The 23,418-nt window shown below is 46.8% G+C and overlaps 1 protein-coding gene across 1 annotated transcript in view; it reads left to right on the top strand.

Moving 5' to 3' along the window:
• SMC2 (structural maintenance of chromosomes 2) overlaps positions 1–23,418 on the top strand; it is a 70,403-nt gene that overhangs the window by 4,801 nt on the left and 42,184 nt on the right. Inside the window, exons 2-6 of the mRNA XM_073591527.1 lie at positions 8,460–8,644; positions 11,363–11,512; positions 11,598–11,720; positions 12,464–12,502; positions 18,084–18,194. Coding sequence (XP_073447628.1) covers positions 8,477–8,644; positions 11,363–11,512; positions 11,598–11,720; positions 12,464–12,502; positions 18,084–18,194 — 591 coding nt within the window. The 5' untranslated portion in view covers positions 8,460–8,476. The remainder of the gene's footprint in view (positions 1–8,459; positions 8,645–11,362; positions 11,513–11,597; positions 11,721–12,463; positions 12,503–18,083; positions 18,195–23,418) is intronic.

The raw sequence follows: 23,418 nt of genomic DNA, 5'->3' as shown, positions 1-23,418 counted from the left end.
ATATATTATACTGGGGGCCCAGGGACTATTATGCCTGCTTTGCTGCTGCGTACGTTCTGTGGACATGGAAACGCAAAGGGTTCCTCCACTCACAGCCTGAACCTCTGAATGGCTGCCCGCAGCCTTTTATTATTAACCACTTGCTTACTGGGCACTTAAACCCCCCTCCTGCCCAGACCAATTTTCAGCGCTCTCACACTTTGAATGATAACTACTCAGTCATGCAACACTCTACCCAAATTACTTTTTTGTCCTTTTTTTCATACAAATAGAGCTTTCTTTTGGTGGTATCTGATCACCTCTTGTTTTTTTATTTTTTGCTCTATAAATGAAAAAAACAAAAACAAATTTTTCTTTGTTTCTGTGATAAAATTTAGCAAATTAGTAATTTTTCTTCATAAATGTTGGCCACAATTTATACTGCTACATATCTTTGGTAAAAATAACCCAAATTAGTGGATATTATTTGGTCTGTGTGAAACTTTCTCATTTCTTGAGACCCTAACAAGCCAGTAAAGTACAAATGACTAGGGCTGGGGAAAAAATCGATTTGAATCTTGAATCGAGTTGAGAGGTCAAATCGATTAAAATTTTCAGCAAATCAAATTTTTTTTTTTTTTCACCAGGACCGGCGCTGACACCGCGCCGTTCCTTAGGAGCTGTGGGCAGGAGTTTTTAGGTGAGGCCGTGGCCTCAGCCTAGTCCGCGAGGCCGGACGCCGCGGACTAGGCAGAAGCCGCGGCCTCGCCTAAAAACTCCTGCCCACAGCTCCTCAGGACCGGCGTGGTGTCCATTTTTTTTTTTTTTTTTTTTTGGAAAATCTCCCAGCCCTAACACCTCCACACATATTTGTTGGTCGGGGGTATACAACTGGGGGAATTTTTCGGAAAAACAATTTTAGTAGTGGCTGAATTTTGTAAAGCCTGTCATAATTTGGATTGTTTCGGAACCTCATTATCATGAGATATCTGGTTCTGGGCATTACCGCGGAGAAGATTGGCATGGGGTGAGTTAACCAATAGGAACGCGATTCATTTTTTTTGGTGAGTCCCATACCGAATGTGAGGCCCAAAAAAACCCTCAACTCCTCCACTGTTAGGTCTCTCCACTTGTAGGGATGGGCATAATAGGATGTTGGATTATTTAAAATAAATTGTTGTGCATACAGGTTGCACTTGGCCACAATGGATGCTAACATGTTCTCTGTAAAAATTTAATCAAAGAAATTGATTGGGGAAAAATTCTCTGTGTCTACCTGGACTCCTGGCTGGGCAGTGAAAGGGGAAATGTTAGCTTCTCCTGAATTGGGAGAAAGCCACAAGTGGTTCTGAAGGACATAGGGAAGGCTGGCATGGGTCCTAACACTTTGGGGCTGAGGTGACACCCCACTGATACTTGGCCTTTTTTGCCGAGGTACTGCGTTGCTGTTGGGTGCCACTGCCTCCTCACCAGAACGCCTTTGTTTGGCGGGCAGAATATCTTCCTCCTTCTGAGTCTGTCAGTGTTCCACTACCTAGGACTGGCTCGTAATTTACGTCAGAATCCGAATTTGAAAAGGTATCCGAAGAAGAGAGCACCCATTGCTCTTGTCGGCCGTGCTAAGCATTTGGTACGCATCCTCAGCGGAAAAAGCATCTTTTGTACATTGTTGCTGGTAGTGATGAGACTGCACAGGTGTGTGCTAAGCCTGCACTGATGGGCACTGATTGATCGCACTGATGGGCACTGATTGATCGCACTGATGGGCACTGATTAATGGCACTGATGGGCACTGATTAATGGCACTGATGGGCACTGATTAATGGCACTGATGGGCACTGATTAATGGCACTGATGGGCACTGATTAATGGCACTGATGGGCACTGATTAATGGCACTGATGGGCACTGATTAATGGCACTGATGGGCACTGATTAATGGCACTGATGGGCACTGATTAATGGCACTGATGGGCACTGATTAATGGCACTGATGGGCACTGATTAATGGCACTGATGGGCACTGATTAATGGCACTGATTAATGGCACTGATGGGCACTGATTAATGGCACTGATGGGCACTGATTAATGGCACTGATGGGCACTGATTAATGGCACTGATGGGCACTGATTAATGGCACTGATGGGCACTGATTAATGGCACTGATGGGCACTGATTAATGGCACTGATGGGCACTGATTAATGGCACTGATGGGCACTGATTAATCGCACAGATGTGCACTGATTAATGGCACTGTTGAGGCGGCACAGTTGGGCAATGATTGCACTGATGATGGCACAGATAGTCTCTCTCTCTCTCTCTCTCTCTCTCTCCCTCTCCCTCTCCCGACAATTTGCCCGTGTGTACGGGGCTTTAGCCTCTCATTGGCTGCCCACAACCTTTTTATTATTGGTTGAGTCTGAGATAGCTCTTTGACTGTGCGGTGGTCAAAGAGCTATCTCAGATTCAATCAATAATAGGCTGTGGGCAGCCAATCAGAGACTCCGGTTGTGAATAACAAGGAGTTCTTACTAATCTATACTAACAACGTTCTGTCGGGGTTATTGGCTGGCCGCTCTGCTGTAAGTAAGGAGACCCACCACCAGGGGGCAGGAAGGGTAACAGGTGGAGGAAATAAGGATCATCACCCCAGCCCATCCCCCCCCTTCATCCCAGCCAGGCAGAAAATCTTGTGATAGTGAGAAGACAAGATGGTGAAAGCTCAGTACACAATCTGGGAGCAGAGGACACCAGGGTGGGGGGAGCTTTGTGGCCATTTTTCCCTGCTCGGGGGCCACTCTTATCTGTTAGCCAGGGCTGTGGGGCACAGTCTGGTGTGGGAGAGGGGGTCCCCGGCTGGGAAGACTGAGAGATTTACTCGAATGAAGGCAGCCCGGTGTGAGCGGAGGAGGAACTGGAAGAGGAAGGGGCCATTCATCCCTGACGCTCTATACCTCTTCAGACTTGGTATTGGGGGGGTGGGGGTGACTGGGGAGAGCCTGGCCATGAGAGGGGGGCTTCCCAGGACTGGGGGTCCGGATGGGGAATGGGGAAACTTGCCTTCACCGCTACAGGAGAGAGCACACAGGCGGCTGCTGCTGGTGGTTGAAACACACAATTGAAAAATGGCTGAACGTTGGTGTGTCCCAGAGAGCCGCTCACTCACTGCCTGGTGACCAATCAGGAACTATGCAAGTAGGTCCACGGTCCGCTGGGGCATCAGACCCAGCACACTCAGTACGGCGGAGTACTAAATGTTGCGCCCCCCCCCACTGGGCAGACCTGATCGGACCCTCCAGTCTCCTCTATGGAGCAGTGGGTGTCGACATGTGTCCTCTGACACCTGCCGACATCCGATCCTATCTGCTAAAAACAGACTGATGGGGATCCATTACCCATCCCTCTATCGGATGAGGTGGCAGTTGGGTTTAAACTGACAGTCCGTTTACAATCCAACTGTCCATAGAGGAGAGCGGGCTGTGCCTGCTCTGCATAAGCAAACCTGTCATCCACCTGCTACGTGGGGATCAGTGGACAGATTCCCCACTGAGCAGACGGAATCCAACGGAGCTTGCCCCATGTGTAAGGGGCCTTTAAAATGACTTCGCAAATTAAAGTAATGCTGAGGCATAGGATAAATAAATATATATTTTTTTTCTTTTCAATAAAATAAAAAATAGGTTTTATACTTGCTAGCTCTGTGCAACGATATTGCACGGAGCAGTCTCTTCTTTTTCTTTAGCAGTCCCCCCACATCATCTTCCTGCGGCTGCCCCTATAGCAAGCCATGTGCTGAGGGGCACCCATGCGGTGTGCTTCCATAGACACATACAGCAAGGCTTTGCTGTGCCCCCCCCCCCCCCCCCCCACACTGGATTAGACATGAGATTGGTTGCTATGGGTAACAGCTGCACACTTCAGTTTGCCTAAATCAGTGCATGTTGGTATGACGTGAATGTTGGAACAAGTTAAGATTTTTTCTATAAGAAGACTATTTTTTTTTTGGAAGTTTTAATAGTATTAAACCCAAAAACAAAAATTGAATATATAGCAGTATACCAATCCTCAAATATGGTGGCTGCATTTGTTTTCTGTTTTTGGATTTTTCACATTATTTTCACCTTGTGATTTCACCAGTAACACATTTCCTGTCTTACGGTGTCTCTATTCCACCGAAGGACCACAGAGACGCCCTTGGACAGCAGTGTTGTCCATTTGGGGAGAGAATAGATCCACTAACAATATTAGATGGACAAATTCAAGCTAAAATTCAGCTAACTTTTTAACCCTTTAACTGCTTTTTTTTTTCTGGAAAGGTTGGACTGTTAAAGCAGTAGTAAACTGCAGTGGATGGGGGGGAATCCCCTGCATGGCAATGTCATAATGTGCTAGTACTAGTATGCATCGCATACAAGCACATTATGCAAGACGTACCTTAGAACAAAGCCCTCCGGCACCGCACTGTCACTGCTAATAGGACAGGCATCTTCCCCCGGTCTTCCTTCCGGTTTTGCGCCCTCCAGCTACATGAGTGGCGGGAGGCACGATGACGTCACTCCCAGGCATGCGTGCAGAGGCCGCCGTTTATAGCACGAGCATACACTGTAAGTCGGACCTTCAGAGCGCATGAGCCAGTAACGTCATTGGCTGCATGCACTCTTAATATCTCCTAAACTGTGCAAGTTTAGAAGATATTCACAGTACCTACAGGTAAGCCTTACTATAGGCTTGCCTGTAGGTACAAGTGATAGCGTTTACTACCACTTTACAGCAGGATTAAAGTCAGGGATACTTGCCTATTCTACAACGATCTGATGCCCAAAGTCCCTCGCAGGCATCGGCCCCTTTCCCAGGCTTTTTCCCGGTGCCAGCCTTTGGTCATCTTGATTGGTCGATGCAGGATAACGTCACTCCCTGGCACACTGCCAGTGCGCAGCTCTGTGTATATTTTGCAGAGAATTGCGTACAGGCAGGTAAGTATTTTTTTGCAGGAGAGACATTGCATATCTCTTCTGCAATAAAGAGCCTGGCTTGATAACATTTTTTCTCAGCCTATAGTTCCACTTTAAGCCCGGGTTCACATTGATGCGATCTTAGAGATCGCATGTGATTCACACCCGCACTGCAGGTGCCGATCACATGCGATCTCTGAGCAATGCGAGTTCAGCCATACAACTCGCATTGGAGTCACAGAGAAAATAGAACCAAGACTGATATGACTGATTTCTGATTGGGACTCTAAAACAAAGTTAATACTGCAGCTGCAGGAACAGATTCACAGGACTCAATCACTGTGTTTAAAATGTTCGTTCGGTGAAAAATTTATTATTACATGTTATTTTATACATAGATAAGAAAGGGGTGGTGTGAGATGTTATTAAAAACTAACAAATAGAAATATATTATTAAAAACTAGCGAATAGAACAATTGCAAAAGTAAAACCTTGAAAAGGCAGGGGGGGAGTAGAGAGCGTTTAGTCTTTTCATTGCTTCAATTCCCCATCCTGTCCAGGAAGGGAACCATGACCATGCCATGTCCCCTTCAGTGAACAGCTCTCTTTTGAACACTAAAGGGTTCTATTTAGTTCTGGATCTGGGATATAATAATATTGACCATAGTTTCCTCCATAAACTGTAATTTTTGCTCCGCTGCAATCTGAATTGCCCAACCGTGTACATTTAGTGTTAAACGGGCATGTAATGTTTAAACAAATCTGTGGAGTGTTTATCTGTTTCGAAACCATCAGAGTTACTGATCTGTGCTCATTAGCTGTGGAGACGATGTATGAGCCATTTATTCTGGTCCTGTTCAGATCAGTGAAATTGAGAGGCATTGCTATCATGGGTATTGTTCCTGTTTGGGGATGTAAGTGAGAACACACCCAGCAGTTACTAGCGTTGCTATGGGTTGCATACAATTTTAACATTTGGATGAAAGGGTTATTTTTCCATGTCTCAGTTCTCACAAACAACAAAAAGAAAAGAAACATTATCATCTTTTTTTCAAAGGATATCATCACTTCAGGATTTTCTTGCAGTGACTGGCATGAATCCAGGTGGGCTTTCCTTCCAACTTGACAGCAGAACCGGTTGTCAAAAGCACCAAATGTGGTCTGTCAAATTTTGGTTCTAGTGGCTTTCTGACGTGTCGCTTGACCACCACCCAGTCACCTGGTTGGATTCTGTGAATACCTGAAACAGAATCTGGGTCGGGGATAGATTTATAAACACCTTCATGTATTTTATTCAATGTTCTTTGCAAAATCTGAACATATTCTAACAGATTCGAGTGAGAAACCTGCAACTGTTGGGGAAAATATAGCCCTGTTTTGGGTGGCCCTCCAAATAAAATCTCATAGGGGGACAGCCCATGTGGTTGTTTAGGGGTAGTTCGTACAGAGTATAGGGCTAATGGCAAAGCTTCCACCCATCCTTTTCCTGTATCTGCTTTAATTTTTTCACATCTGTTTTTCAAAATTCCATTAAGTCTCTCAACTTTACCACTACTTTGTGGATGATAAGGTGTATGGAAAGTTTGCTGTATGTGAAGGGCTTCCATTACCTCTTTCATTACTCCCCCAGTAAAATGGGTTCCTCTGTCACTCTCAATAGTTTCAGGAACTCCATATCTACAAACTATTTCATTCAAAATTTTCTTTGCTGTTGTTTTTGCATTTGCTTTGGTTACTGGCCAGCTCTCGGGCCAACCTGAAAACATGTCAACACACACTAAAGCAAACTCATAGGTGCCTATTCTGGGCATTTGAATGTACTGTAGTCTATTTGAATTCTTTGGAAAGGGAAATCTGGCTTTGGAGAATGCCTTTGGGGAACATGAACAGGCCTCCCTGCATTGTACAGAGCACAAGTGAGACATGAAGCACAAAACCTGGCTGCAAATGCACTAAATCCAGGTGCTATCCAATAGCAGTCAGTAAGTGCCACCATCGCGCCCTTAGCAAGATGACTGACGCCATGTGCCAGCTGCAGGAGAGGAGCTATGCAGGAACCAGCGCTGTAATCGAGCTGGTTCCCGCATCACACTAGTGTGAACCCAGGGTAAAGGAAGTTGAAAAATAACAGACATGCTAGCCAAATTAACAGGTGAAACAATAAGAACAAAATAAACAAATGCAGCTACTATTCTATCCTCTATCCATTTTTGTGGAAGAGCGGGGTCAACCGTGCACACAGGGTGTTTTTGCTGTATGAAATCTTTAAATGCTTTATTTGTAAATTGTTTGTTACCCCAGCATTTCATATTCCTGATATGTGCTTGATGAACCATGTACTTGTATGAGAAAGTATCCTTGACTCTTTGTATTGCTTCCTTTGTTTGAAATCCCTGGTGTTCCTGCAAGTCCCTCTGCTTTCCTATTAAAAAGCAGGAGAGCACATCCTGGTCCGTTCTCTAGCTATGCTGGGAACTCAGCCTGCTCTCCAATGATTAGACTTGTCCTGACAAGCCCCCACTGCACAGCCATTCACTGGGAAGCTCAGTGTGCTGCAGCTGCTTCTTCTTCTTCCCCTATCTCTTATGCAGCTAGAAACAGAGGGAATGTGATCACTTATAAAAAGGGGGATAAAGGTTATTTATAATGTGTTTTTCTTTTTTGTATCTATACATAAATGTTTTGCCTTTTCTTTCCAATTTTAAACTGAATGGGCTGTTTTACAAGGTGACCGTTTACAATCACCGTAAAGAAACAACCATGTACATAAACCCCAATAAGGGGCAGGGGGGGGTCGAGGTGCTGCTGATGTCCATGCTCCTGATGTCCATGCTCCTCTTTGGACACAGTGAGGGAGTTTTACTAAAACTGGAGAGTGCAAAATCTGGTGCAGCTGTGCATGGTAGCTAACCTGATTGGCTACCATGCACAGCTGCACCAGATTTTGCAATTTCCAATTTTAGTAAATCAACCCCACTATGCCTATATTTAGTCATTCAGCATTTTAACTTTTAGCCCTGGTTCACACTGGAGTGTTTTGACATGTAAAATCGGCAATTGGCGTCAATGGCACCGCCCTAATCGATGCAGCGCTGCACCGATTTCAAACAGTAGTTTCTGTACTACTTTTTGCGATTTCGGCTGCAATTTACACTGACATCTGTGCAGAAATCTAAACGGATGTCTCTGAAATTACGGTCAAAATCTGAACTGACATGCGGCTTCATTTCCACAGCTCAGTGTGAGCTTAAGTTCAGAATAGACGTGGGCTTGGAGGAGGCCCCGGCTCATCTCTAGTTACCACCTGATTTGACCGTGTCCTTTAAATTTACCAAAACTATGTAGTGAAGGTATACCGATGCAATCCACTCAATTTGTGTCCAGTTAGGCAGGCCCTTGCACACATTGCTGGTAGATGTAAAAGAGATAGTATAATAAAATGGTATGCATAACATTTTAGTTACATGCTTCTAGTACTATGACCCACGCTGAAACTAACTTTTTTTTTTTTTTTTTTTACTTCTAGGTACTGCAAAGAGGAAGATGCATATAAAATCTATTATTATAGAAGGCTTCAAGTCTTATGCTCAGAGAACTGAAATAAATGGCTTTGATCCACTCTTCAATGCTATTACCGGACTTAATGGCAGTGGCAAATCTAACATCCTTGATTCCATTTGTTTTCTTCTGGGCATCTCAAACCTTACACAGGTAAAGTGGAAACGTAGGTAGTCACAGGTTCTTCCAGCATACAGGACATCACAGGACACTGAGGAGATAAGTCATTACAACATGGGTTATGCTGCCGCCTTCAGGTGAATGGACAAAAAGGCACTAATCCCCACCCAGGCATAACCCCTCACAGCTCAGTTAAGCCTCAGTTTTGCACTAGTATCAGAAGGTGATGGATGCTTCTTTGAGTCTTTCGGAAGATTTTTTTTTTGTTGGGGGGGGGGGAGATTTTTTTTGCTATACCCTGTTCCTAACACCCCTGTATGGGCAGAGGTGGGCCCTATCTGGATCAGTCACTATAGCCAGCAGGCCAAGAGCGACTGCCCCCGGCCCCCCCATACAATAGTGAGGATGATCTGTAATTGTCTGCTGTTCAGAGCTGGATCCTGCGAGCATCAAGCTCTGATGTACAGCATATCTGGTGATTTAATTGGTGGAGTGCTCTACAGGTCCAGGGCAGTAATCCTCCTGGAGGTGAGTTTCTGAAGGCTCTGTGGGGCGTACTCGCCGTGATGCATGATGTTTGGGCCTACTAGGTCCTGCAGTGTGGACTGGTAAGTGCTTCTGTGTTTTTAGAGTTGTAACCTCCCATTAAAGTGTTCCCTCTGTGTTGGGTTATAGAGAGCAAGACATTCCGTATTTGTTTTTACTCCTATGGTGTGATATACAGGCTGTGGCAATGTTTAAAAAGGGGGTCCAGTTGGCCATTGTATGTCCTATTCACTTCTATAGGGATTCATTGTCCACACTGCTTAACAGCATCCACCAGATATCTCAGCCATCCTGCCTTCCGCAATCGCTAACTGAGCTGACTTAATTCCATTGGAGCACAGCGGGAAGTGTACTTTTTGTAGGGTGGCTGGGCTGTCGCTTTAATGTTTTGTCATAGGTTGACACTTCTCAATTGAGTGGCAGTTTCCCTCTGGGTTTACAGCCCTTTCATTCCTCAGTAAGACCTGGCTTCTCGCAGGCAGAGATGTGGGAGGACAATGTGTGCTCCTAAGTTCCTTCATCAGACAGGGAGGTCTTCCTGCAATATTCGCCGTGCAGTGGCTCCCCTATGGGTAAGATAAATTCTGAATCCTCTCCCTTATTCCCACCAGTCTGGGATGCCAATGTGAGTACTTTCTTTTATCCTCTTTCCCATTTGCCGGAGGATGAGGTGTTAAAGGAAGAAGTGGAAGCCGTTGAGGATCAGGAGTCCTTTGTAGATGTGTCCACCCAGGAGGAATCTCAAGGTCTAGGGTTGTTTCAGACACAGAAGGCCACATTAGGCTTCTTGACAGATGTGTTGCACTAACCTTAAGTTGTTGCTACCTGAATTTTCTTCCCCTAAGTGCCTGGTTTTGGATCCTGTGGCCTCCCGAAAATTCCCAAGTCCTTTTCAGGAAGTGATGTTTGCTGATTGTGCTTCACCTGGAGAGAAGGTGTTTTCACCAATGGTTTGTGCTGGAGAAGATGGTAGTGGCACTGATAGGTTGCACTCGTAGGCGGCACTGATGGGTACTTATGGGTGGCACTGATGGGTGGGCACGGATGGACACTGATGGGTGGCACTGCCACTGATTGGTGGCACCGATGACACTGGTGGGTGGTATTGCTGGGCATCACTGGTGTTACATGTTATGGTGCCAGTCGGTGCCCATTTGTGGGCACTGACTGGCACAGATTGGGCATAATTTGCACATGTGGATGGCCATGGGGTACACACCTGGCCATCCACATGTTGCCCCCTGCCTTGGTGGTCCTGGCGGCTTCCCTGGTGGTCTGGTGTGGGCATCCTAGGGGGGGCTGCACTGATAAACAATCAGACCCCCCAGTCAGGAGAGCTGCCAATCAGCTCTCCTCTACTCGGGTCTGTCAGACGCGAGTGAGGAAAAGCTGATTAACGGCTTTTCCTGTTGACATCGTGATCAGCCGTGATTGGACATGGCTGATCACGTGGTAAAGAGCCTCCGTCAGACTGACACACCGCACCACCGATCACCGCGATGCGCGCTCCCACAGGCGCGCAGCGGCTGTTATCCTAAAGGATGTCATATGACGCCTAGTCAGGATAACTGAACCACCGCCCGGCCGTCATTTTGCTATAGGCCGGGCGGGAAGTGGTTAAATAAAACTGAGGCTTAACTGAGCTTGGAGGGTTTATGCCTGGGCACTGGGCAGGTATTCTCGCCTTTTTTTTTTTTTTTTATCTGGCCAGGGCCCTTTTCCTGAAGGTGGAAGCATAACCCATGTAGTAATGACTATTAACATCTTTGTGTCATGTGATGTATTTCAAAAAAAGGATATCAAAAGTAAACTAAAATTCATTTTTTTTCAGTATCTTTTAATACCCTTTAAAAATATTTGCCATTTTATGGTAAAATGTTTACATGCATTGCACGTCTTAATCTTGTAGGCAATTTTCGTTGGTCACCAAGTGTACAGGTAAAATTTAGGATGATTATGTTCTTGGCTGTCCTACCACAGTGCAATTAGCAGCCAAGACTGTTGCTTTTAGTTTTGGCCTCCTGACTAAATTTCCCAAATTTTCTGATATATTTTTTTTCTAGAGATATCTTTTATATGCATACAATTTTTTTATTGTTATATTTAGCTGAACAAAATAAATCATACTGATTATTTAATGCAGGTAATGTTTTTAAATGCAGTTTTATATTGATGTGTGGGTACAAATATATTTGTGTTTTCCAGGTTAGAGCCTCCAATCTGCAGGATCTTGTGTACAAAAATGGTCAAGCTGGGATAACTAAAGCCACGGTTTCAATCACCTTTGATAACCATGATAAAAAACAGAGCCCTCTGGGATTTGAGGCACACAATGAGATTACTGTGACAAGACAGGTAACTATTTGACATTATTTATTGGCACAGTACAACGGAGTGATTTATTATCCTTGTAACTAATAGATATATTTTTTAAATTTAGGTTGTAATCGGTGGCAGAAATAAATATTTAATCAATGGCGTTAATGCCAACAACACTCGAGTACAAGATCTGTTTTGCTCTGTGGGTCTTAATGTCAACAATCCTCACTTTCTCATCATGCAGGTATGGATTGTTCCATCTGTAACACTGGTTTTGTGGAATATACTAGACACTCATTTTGTTTTCTTAAAGCAAAAAATTCAGCTTGGTCTATGTTTTTTGGCCTTGCCCCCCAACTTCTACTAGCTTTAAAGAGGAAGTAATCCCTGGTGGGTTTTCCTTCCTTTCTTCCCTGCAAAATAAAGGCATAATGTGCTAGTATGCATCGCATACTAGCATATTATGTGACACTTGCCTGCAAACGAAGCCCGTGCCGTCTCCGCTGCAGGCTGCATCCATCTTCGCCCGTCTTCCTTTGCGGGGCTGACGGTCACGGCACACTCACCTGAAGAAACTACATCGGCGCAGTAAATATCTCCTACAGTACCTAATAGGTAAGCCTTATTATAGGCTCACCTATAGGTACAAATTGCAGAGGGAGATTTACAACCTGTTTAAGATTGTGTGAAACTACACAAATACCCGACATTTAGATTATATAACACCCGGCTTTAGATATAAGTGGTGAGCCGCTGATTGGTATAAGAATGTAATAGGATTTGAAAGGTACGTTTATTGGCTTTATCTGACTGTCTTAATACTAGTTGAGGAGGGGCAACTGTTATTTATGTTTGCAATAATTATGCACAATGTGTAACCAAGAATAACAGTGTGCATCATGATTTATAAGGCAACAATTCTAGTTATGGTTTTCCTCTTCCTTTTTTTTTTTCTTTAATTCTTAATATTTTTTTTTTTTGGCACAGGGAAGGATTACCAAAGTTCTGAATATGAAGCCTCCAGAGGTAAAAACATATGTATTTTAATTGCACTTGTTTAACCACTTGCTTACTGGGCACTAAAACCCCCTTCCTGCCCAGACCAATTTTCAGCTTTCAGCGCTGTCGCACTTTGAATGACAATTGCGCGGTCATACAACACTGTACCCTAATGAAATTTTTATCATTTTTTTCCCACAGATAGAGCTTTCTTTTGGTGGTATTTAATCACAGCTGGGATTTTTATTTTTTGCTAAACAAACAAAAAAAGATGGAAAATTTTGAAAAAAAAAAAAAATCATGTTTCATAGTTTGTTATAAAATTTTGCAAACAGGTAATTTTTCTCCTTCATTGATGTGCGCTGATGAGGCGGCACTGATGGGCACAGTTAAGGCGGCACTGATGGGGACAGATAAGGCGGCACTGATGGGGACAGATAAGGCGGCACTGATGGGGACAGATAAGGCGGCACTGATGGGGACAGATAAGGCGGCACTGATGGGGACAGATAAGGCGGCACTGGGGGGCAGTGATGGGCACTGGTAGGTGACACTGATGTGCAGCACTGTTGTGGCACTGATGGCTGACGCTGGTGGGCACTGGTAGGCGGCACTGCTGCCTATTGCTATGTGTCACTGGCAGGGGGCACAGATGATCGCCGTGATCGGGACTGATGTCCCTCTCATGGCCGCCATTGATCGACTGATGTCCCTCTCATGGCCGCCGGTGATCGGCTTTTTTTTTTTTCCTCCTCACGCTGTCAGCGCGAGGAGAAAAAATAGCCGATTACCGACTCTGTTTGCATCACATGATCAGCTGTTATTGGCTGACAGCTGATCATGTGGTAAGGGGTCGGGACCGACCCCTTACTCTGATCTGTGATCAGGCGAGTCTCAAAGACTCGTTGATCACCGTGCGTGCTGCGCGCGCCCTGCAGGAGGCGCGCAGGCCGCTCGTGCGCGGGACGACGTCAATAGATGTAGTCCTGGTAATGTAGGTCCTCGCTGTTGCCGTCATTTGGCAATAGCGTGGATCTGAAGAGGTTAATGTATAGCTTTTGGGTTGTGCTGTAATTGTTCAAGGCTATGGACTGCTTTATTTCCAAGATGCAGCCACCCTACTATAAGTGTGTGAGGGACAGAATGGAATTACTTTTTTACTTTTGTCATCTTACTTTGGTTGAAATTTGTGTGTTTTGCTGTTCTTTATGTCCTTTTACCATAGTGCAAAATTACTGCAATAATGAGTGTAAAAACGAGCGCGATTTGATTTTTGTTACCACTGTGATATTTTGCAAATGGACAGCGCCAGCAATGTTAATGTGGAACACATCGGAAGTTGCTCTTTGATCCTCTGCCAATTGTCATGGAATCAAAAGGAATCCAGTACCTCCTTAGAATACTAGTTGCCTAGATGTCTTGATCTGTAATGTTTCCCTGATCACGGATGTAGAACAGCTGAGAGTGCAGTCAAGACATCCTGATCGTCATTCTTCTGGGTCAGTGACTCAGAAAGCACTTAAAGTGGTGTTCTGGCCGAAATTATACTTTTTAAATAAAAATGCCCCTATAATACACAAGCTTAATGTATTCTAGTAAAGTTAGTCGGTAAACTAAGGTCTGTTTTGTTAGTTTATAGCAGTAGTTTGTTATTTTATAAACTTACAGCAGGCTGTGGCCATCTTAAGTGTGGGCATCTGAAGCCAGACTGTATTTCTTCCTGGATCTCATCCTTGCAGATCCCGCACATGCTCAGTGCAGCACAAGCAGTGTAATAGGTTTTAGGTCAGGTTTCCATAGCAACGACAGTGTCAGAGGAAGTTGCCGCCTCTTCCCAGAAGGCATTGCAAACAGGAAATGATGCGATGGACCGCGGCCAGGGAGGAGGAAGTGAAAAATGAATACAGCAGATATACAATAACTGCTGAGAAAAAAAATATCCAATTCGTTTACAGTGCACAGTTTAGTGAGGGATGCTGAAGAGTTGTAAAAGTGGGTGGAACTCCACTTTAAGACTTTGGATCAGACGGATAACTAAAGTGGCAGCATTTTCAGTAGGACAGGTCAAAAATGGCAGCCTCCATGTATGTCATAAATAGGGATGAGCTTCGAGTTCGAGTCGAACTCATGTTCGACTCGAACATTGGCTGTTCGCAAGTTCGCCGAACAGCGAACAATTTGGGGTGTTCGCGGCAAATTCGAATGCTGCGGAACACCCTTTAAAAGTCTATGGGAGAAATCAAAAGTGCTATTTTTAAAGGCTAATATGCAAGTTATTGTCATAAAAAGTGTTTGGGGACCTGGGTCCTGCCCCAGGGGACATGGATCAATGCAAAAAAAAGTTTTAAAAACGTCCGTTTTTTCAGGAGCAGTGATTTTAATAATGCTTAAAGTCAATCAATAAAAGTGTAATATCCCTTTAAATTTCGTACCTGGGGGGTGTCTATAGTATGCCTGTAAAGGGGCGCATGTTTCCTGTGTTTAGAACAGTCTGACAGCAAAATGACATTTTGAAGGAAAAAACTCATTTAAAACTACCCGCGGCTATTGCATTGCCGACAATACACATAGAAGTTCATTGATAAAAACGGCATGGGAATTCCCCAAAGGGGAACCCCGAACCAAAATTTAAAAAAAAAAAATGACGTGGGAGTCCTCCTAAATTCCATACCAGGCCCTTCAGGTCTGATATGGATATTAAGGGGAACCCCGGCCAAAATTAAAAAAAAAAAAAAATGACGTGGGGTTCCCCCTAAATTCCATACCAGACCCTTCAGGTCTGGTATGGATTTTAAGGGGAACCCCGCACCAAAAAAAAAAAAAAAAAAAAACGGCGTGGGGTCCCCCCAAAAATCCATACCAGACCCTTATCCGAGCACGCAACCTGGCAGGCCGCAGGAAAAGAGGGGGGGACGAGAGTGCGGCCCCCCCTCCCTCCTGAACCATACCAGGCCACATGCCCTCAACATTGGGAGGGTGCTTTGGGGTAGCCCCCCAAAACACCTTGTCCCCATGTTGATGAGGACAAGGGCCTCATCCCCACAACCCTGGCCGGTGGTTGTGGGGGTCTGCGGGCGGGGGGCTTATCGGAATCTGGAAGCCCCCTTTAACAAGGTGACCCCCAGATCCCGGCCCCCCCCCTGTGTGAAATGGTAAGGGGGTACATAAGTACCCCTACCATTTCACGAAAAAAGTGTCAAAAATGTTAAAAATGACAAGAGACAGTTTTTGACAATTCCTTTATTTAAATACTTCTTCTTTCTTCTATCTTCCTTCATCTTCTGGTTCTTCTGGTTCTTCCTCCGGCGTTCTCGTCCAGCATCTCCTCCGCGGCGTCTTCTATCTTCTTCTCCTCGGGCCGCTCCGTACCCATGGCATGGGGGGGAGGCTCCCGCTCTTCTCTTCTTCTTTTCTTCTCTTCTTCATTTTCTTCCCTGGGCCGCTCCGCAATCCATGCTGGCATGGAGGGAGGCTCCCGCTGTGTGACGGCGCTCCTCGTCTGACAGTTCTTAAATAACGGGGGGGCGGGGCCACCCGGTGACCCCGCCCCCTCTGACGCACGGGACATGACGGGACTTCCCTGTGGCATTCCCCGTGACGTCACAGGGAAGTCCCGTCAAGTCATCGTGTGTCAGAGTGGGGCGGGGTCACCGGGTGGCCCCGCCCCCCCCGTTATTTAAGAACTGTCAGACGAGGAGCGCCGTCACACAGCGGGAGCCTCCCTCCATGCCAGCATGGATTGCGGAGCGGCCCGGAGAAGAAAATTAAGAAGAGAAGAAGAAAAGAAGAAGAGAAGAGCGGGAGCCTCCCCCCCCATGCCATGGGTGCGGAGCGGCCCAAAGAGAAGAAGATAGAAGACGCCGCGGAGGAGATGCTGGACGAGAACGCCGGAAGAAGAGCCAGAAGAACCAGAAGATGAAGGAAGATAGAAGAAAGAAGAAGCATTTAAATAAAGGAATTGTCAAAAACTGTCTCTTGTCATTTTTAACATTTTTGACACTTTTTTCGTGAAATGGTAGGGGTACATAGTACCCCCTTACCATTTCACACAGGGGGGGGGGCCGGGATCTGGGGGTCACCTTGTTAAAGGGGGCTTCCAGATTCCGATAAGCCCCCCGCCCGCAGACCCCCACAACCACCGGCCAGGGTTGTGGGGATGAGGCCCTTCTCCTCATCAACATGGGGACAAGGTGTTTTGGGGGGCTACCCCAAAGCACCCTCCCAATGTTGAGGGCATGTGGCCTGGTACGGTTCAGGAGGGAGGGGGGGCCGCACTCTCGTCCCCCCCTCTTTTCCTGCGGCCTGCCAGGTTGCGTGCTCGGATAAGGGTCTGGTATGGATTTTTGGGGGGACCCCACGCCGTTTTTTTTTTTTTGGCCGGGGTTCCCCTTAATATCCATACCAGACCTGAAGGGCCTGGTATGGAATTTAGGAGGACTCCCACGTCATTTTTTTTTTTTTAATTTTGGTTCGGGGTTCCCCTTTGGGGAATTCCCATGCCGTTTTTATCAATGAACTTCTATGTGTATTGTCGGCAATGCAATAGCCGCGGGTAGTTTTAAATGAGTTTTTTCCTTCAAAATGTCATTTTGCTGTCAGACTGTTCTAAACACAGGAAACATGCGCCCCTTTACAGGCATACTATAGACACCCCCCAGGTACGAAATTTAAAGGGATATTACACTTTTATTGTTTGACTTTAAGCATTATTAAAATCACTGCTCCTGAAAAAACGGCCGTTTTTAAAACTTTTTTTTGCATTGATCCATGTCCCCTGGGGCAGGACCCAGGTCCCCAAACACTTTTTATGACAATAACTTGCATATAAGCCTTTAAAATTAGCACTTTTGTTTATTCATGTTCGTGTCCCATAGACTTTAACGGTGTTCGCGTGTTCGAACAAACTTTTTTCCTGTTCGCATGTTCTGGTGCGAACCGAACAGGGGGGTGTTCGGCTCATCCCTAGTCATAAAGCAGCATTCTTTTATTATGGGATCTATCTTATTGCTGCTATTGCCGCCCTTTCCTCCTTATATTAGTTGCTTAGCAAATGTAAACTTTTCAGTACTTCTTGAGCCATTGATCTATTGCAAGGATGCAAACTAGGACTTCTGACCATTTCCATCAAACTCCTTGCAGGGCAGAGACTCAGAGTTTTGAAGCCAGGAACATGCTGGCAACTAGCAGTTTTCCAAGAGGATTAGCAATGAATTCATATATATTTCTCTTAATACAAGTTTATTTTTAATACTTGGAGCTTTTTAAATATGTTTGGTCTTATTGATGTTGTATACTGCATACACATTCAGCCAGCATTTCCTGTATCACAGATAGCAGCTCATCTTGGCGTGCAAAAATTGTGTGTACCCATATACTCATTCAAAGTGAGACATGATGACTGTTACAACCCACATTTATATGGGTGTTTATTTAAGTGGCATGCCTATATTGGGCTATAGTTAAAGACATACCACTTTGCTATTGTGTAAGGGCTACTATTGGGATAAGCTCTGTACTTAGCTAGTGTGTTTAAAATATTTTAGAAAATGCTAGAACTTCTGCAAAACATAATATTTGAGATGTAACAGATCCCCTTTACTTTTAACAGATTCTTGCAATGATTGAAGAAGCAGCTGGCACCAGGATGTATGAATGCAAGAAAATTGCTGCTCAGAAAACTATTGAGAAGAAAGAAGCCAAGCTAAAGGAAATTCAGACTGTAGGTTTTTTTTCATCAACATGGTCTATATTATATATATATATATATATATATATATATATATATATATATATATATATATATATATATATATATATATGAGAGAGACTGACTATTTATAATTTTTCTTTACAATACTCTTGATACATGTGTGGGGTTTCCTTGCCATCTACAAATATCTGCATTTTGATTATCTGCACTTCACGACATGATTTTGTTGAAATACAGTGTGGTTTGACCATAATATATTTCAGAGGACCTTAGAAAAATAATTATTGTTGCTTACAGGACTGGAAAGAGTTGCATAAGAATTTAATATTTAGTAGTCCACAGATAACCTTTCATGGTTTTCTCTTTCATTCATTGACAGACACAGTGCTCCATTATTCACAACCTTAGGGTTATATTGCCCCCTACAGGAGTAGGACACTAGCAGTCCTAGGTGATATACACCCCACTCTATGCTATAGGCTTTAAGTTTTTTTTTTTTTTTTCTTCTCTATCTAGTCAGAAGTAAGGACCTAATTCCCTGCTGGGATCTCTGGTCCTGGCAATTTTTTTTTCGTTTTTGCTTTTTAAACTACATTTTTCTCTTGGATTTTTTCCTGTGAGATCTACAATCAACTGCCGGACTGGGCGACAGGCTGGATACTAAGATCCAGTGGTCTCCCCAGTTTGGCCAGCAAGCGCGTGCAGACCGCAGCTACGTGCAAGGTCCGCCGTGACATAGCCCCACTGGACAGGGGCTGGCCCTGTGAGTGAAAACCTCTTGTGAGGTCGCATACGACTGGGTCTTGGCCTGTGTCGCAGCATTCCTCATGGCCAACAGCCCCCCCACTTTGGCGAGGAGGATCTGTCTGGGAGCGTTACTCGCTGGAGCAGTAAGTATGGGGCCTCCTCCTCTTCTCCTCTCTTTCCCTTGAGTGGTGTGGGGCACAGGTACTCCCTGGGGTGGTCGGTCCCTCTGGGGTTCTCCTCCACATCCCCCCCCCCCCCTCCCCTATCACAGGTGAGGCCCAGGCCTCTAGCTTAGGTGCTTCGAACACTCTGCCCGCCCCCCCTCCAGGGTTGTCACTGTGGGGGGGGTACACCTTGGCACCTGCTGGATGGTTGGGTGGGTGACCAGGCATCCTGCGGCGGCCCTCCACTAATTTAGGCAGCGGGTTTGCAGCCTACCGAGCACTCGCGATGGGCAGCCGAAAATTTAGGCCGTGGCTTTTGTGGCCTACCGACCGGGTGATGTGCGGGGCAGCCCTAGAGTGGGTGGCGGAGGTCGTCGCTTTCTGTTGGGAGCATCCGCCCTCCTATTCGGCTCTAGCCTGGTCCGGTCCCCCCGCGGACCTGTGCACTCGGGGCGGGCGGGCGGCCGAGAATTTAGGCCGCGGCCTGCTAATCCGCACGGCCACGACGGACGCCTACTTCCAGAGGGACGGCGCTGTGGGGGCTCTGAGGGCGACCCCCCCCCCTTGTTTAAGTGGGCCCTGTGAGGGGCCTTAGTGGATGCCCCCCGTGAGCCAGTTCCCCCTGTGAGAAGGGTTTAGTGGTACCTAGGGCTGGGAAAAAAATCGATTTAAATCTTGAATCGAGTTGAGAGGTCAAATCGATTCAAAATTTAAGCAAATCGATTTTTTTAGATTTATTTTTTTTTTTCCACCGTGCCGGTCCCGAGGCGCTGCGGGCATGAGTTTTTAGGCGAGGCTGCGGCTTCGGCCTAGTCCGCGGCTACGGCCGGACGCCACGGACTAGGCCGAAGCCGCGGCCTCGCCTAAAAACTCATGCCCGCAGCGCCTCCGGACCGGCGCTGACACCGCGCCAGGCCTGAAGAGCTTCGGGCACGGAGTTTTTAGGCGAGGCTGCGGCATCCGGCCGTAGCCGCGGACTAGGCCGAAGCCGCGGCCTCGCCTAAAAGCTCATGCCCGCAGCGCCTCAGGACCGGCGCGGTTTCCAAAAAAAAAAAAAAACTCGATTCAAATCGTGAATCGAGTTTTTTTTAAGAGAACCGAAGATTTTTTTTTTAAAGAAAATCTCCCAGCCCTAGTGGTACCCCCTGTGTGGGGTCTCAGCCAGTACCCCTGTTAGGGATCCAATGATGCCCCCTGTGCGGGGTATCAGCCGGTGCCCCTTGTGAGGAGCTTTGGTTGACGTTTCCCGCGTGGGACCTCGGTGACGCCCCTGTGCAGGGCCTAAGGCGGTGGAGGTCTCAGTTGGCAGCCTCACTGTGTTCTTGTGTTTTTCAAAGGTGGCGCTTAGGCATATAGGCTAGTAAATGGCGCCCCCCCGACTCGTCGGTCTCGACTGATGCTATGTCTGGCTCTGCCGTCATAGATGTGGCCCACCTTGCGGGGTTGGTGGCCACACTCCCTGTCCTGTCATTTAGTGAGGTTGTTCCTCCACAACTGCAGTGGTGCACAAGAAAGTGCTGGTTGCCTCCTTTATTACATCGCTGCGTGAAACTTTAAAGATGGAGGATGCAGCTGTGGCTGCGGTGAAGGTGCCATTCCCCTTGGCACCCATAAAGTGTCTCGCATGGCAAAAGCGTTCCCTCCTCCCTCCTATTTTGGAGTATTTGTTCGTTAAAACTGGGAGTGTCCAAAGCCTCCCTTTTTGGTTCCAAAGACGCTTCGCTGTGAGGTACCCCTTTGTGGGGTCCCTCCTTAAAGAGTGGACTGTTCCACCAGTAATGAATCCCCCTGTCTCTAGGTTGCGCAAGGCAACCATGATTCTGGTAGAGGAGTCTACAGCTTTTAAGGATCCGGCTGACATACCTGGAGGGGGAGCAGATTCCCTCTGCTTTCGCTGAGTTGGCGGACCAGTTGGTCTGGGGGCTGCAGTTTGTATGCAATGCCTCTTGGACGCAGTTCCCTTGGTTGCTAAGCTCTCTTTCTGCAGTGGTGCTTAGACATGTATTGGGGCTTAAGTGTTGGTCTGCAGACTGGGCTTCTAAAAAAAAAAAAAAAAAAAAAAAAAAAGCAGCTCTGATTGGGTTACCATTTCAAGGCAATTGTCTGTTTGGGGCTACCCTGGATGACATTGTTACGAGTCTCACTGGAGGGAAGTGTAAACGTCTTCCACAGTCTGAAATGGGGAAAAGGGCCTTGTAGCAGATGCGGTCCTTCTCGGCACACAATGGACCTGGTCTGGCAAGCTGAGAGCGGGGCTCCCTGGATCCACGGACAAGGCCCCTTCAGCATGAAGGCACGCCCTCACCTATGTCCTAGTGTTCCTGCCTTAAACCCTGAAAAAGGCCTGTCACCGGACTAATGGCAGTTCTAGTTGGGGCCGTGCAAACCCTGTTGCTTCAGGGTGTGCTTGTTCCAGTGGGTACAGAAGGTCAGAATGGAGTCCATCCGCAAGGTGGTGGCGTCCCTTCATCATGGGGACTTTCAGGCTTCTGTTGACATCATGATACTTATTTACGCACATCTTATTTACACACTCTAATATGTGCCCGACACCAACACTTCCTCCATTTTACTGTGGGAAAAGAGCATTTTCAGCTTGCGTGTGTTGACTTTTGGTCTCGCCTCCACCCCTCACGTACTCACATAGGTGTTGGCCCCAGTTCTGGCGTGGTTACGTCAGCGAGGGATTGCGGTCCTGGGCTGCTTGGATGATCTTCTGCGAGCAGAGTCCTCATCGCCCTTACCCTGAGGGGCGACGTAGCTTGCTATACAGACCTCAGTTATCAGTTAGCTTCTATACTACCTGAAGTCTGCTCCGGATCCTTCCAGAAAATTGGATTATCTGGGCCGGACTCTGGTTTAATCTCTGGCCAGAGTGTTTCTTCCTCTGGCCAAACTCCAGAAGTTGCATGCTGCGTTTCAACTACTGTTGTCTCACAGGTGGTCCTCCTTGTGGTCCTGCATGTAGGTGTTGGGCCTGATGGTATATACCTTTTGAGGCGGTTTCATTTGCGCAGTTTCATACAAGCTGCTTTCAAGTCAGATCCTGGCGTAAAGTGCCCGAGGTCTCTGGGCTATCAAATCCGGGGGTCCCTGGTCTGGTGGCTTCACTCTCTGGGATTTTGGCAGGGCACATCCTTTCTCCCCTTGTATTGGACAGTGGTCACCACCAATGCCAGTCTGTCCGGATGGGGAGGTGTCCTGGGACTGGGTTCTGCTCAGGGTCGTTGGATGCTGGAGGAATCCTGACTGACGATTAATATCCTGGGACTTCGAGCGATCAGACTATGTATGGATCATGGAGGTCAACTTTGGGGATTCCGGGTACGGATGCAGTCGGATGATGCCACGGCAGTGGTCTATGTCAATCACCAGGGTGGAACGAACAGTGTGTTGGCAGCCCTGACAGTAGCCAGCATCCTCCGGTGGGCAGAACGCTTGTTCTGGCCCTCACCGCTGTATGAATTCTAGGGGTGCAAAAATGGCAGGCGGTTGCCTCAGTCGGCTAGTGTTGGTCCACTGGGTGGTCCCTTCACCAGGACATGTTTCATCGGATGTTTCTCCGATGGGGCACTTCCGAGGTAGACCTGTTGGCGTCCCGGCTTAACGGAACGTTACTGAGGTTTCTGGCAAGGTCACAGGCTCCTCTGGTGGACACTGCAGATGCTCTGGTGGCCCCGTGTGACTGGTATAGTCGGATCTACGCCTCTCCTCCTCTCAAGATTCTGCCATGGCTATTGCGCAGGATCGAGGCTGAAGGGATTCCGGTCATTCTAGTGGGCCCGAATGGTCTTGTCGGTCTTGGTACGCCAACCTGGTGCACTTGGTCGCTGACATTCCTTGGTGGCTGCCTCTCAGGGAGGTTTTACTGTCCCAAGGGCCGATCTTCCATCCTGCTTCATTTACTGGTTTTTGAAGGCCTGGCTGTTATGAGCCAGGTGCTGAAGTTACAACGCTGCTGAAGGCTTGGAAGACTTCCTCTGGGAAGATTTACCACCGGACATAGATGGCATATATATCCTGATGTGAGGCACTTGCCATTTACCCTCGTTCTTTCTCGGTGGCTCGGATTTTGACCTTCCTTCATGGGGGGGGGGGGGGGGGGGGTGAGCAGAACTTTGCCTTGGGTACCATCAAGTGCCAAGTGTCGGCCTTGGCGGTTTTCTTCGGCATCCCCTGGTCTCGCACTCCCTGGTGCATACTCTTAATCAAGGGGTTCGACATCTGCCTCCATCGGTGCGGTCGCTTCTACCACCGTGGGATCTACTCTTGGTGTGTTTGGCTCTACAGAGCCTCCTCTTTGATAATATTTGGGAGGTTCT

Source organism: Aquarana catesbeiana, linkage group LG01, assembly GCF_042186555.1.
Source record: "Aquarana catesbeiana isolate 2022-GZ linkage group LG01, ASM4218655v1, whole genome shotgun sequence".
Taxonomy (NCBI): domain Eukaryota; kingdom Metazoa; phylum Chordata; class Amphibia; order Anura; family Ranidae; genus Aquarana; species Aquarana catesbeiana.
Note: the sequence above shows the minus strand (reverse complement) of the source record. Positions and strands in the feature narration are given on the sequence as shown.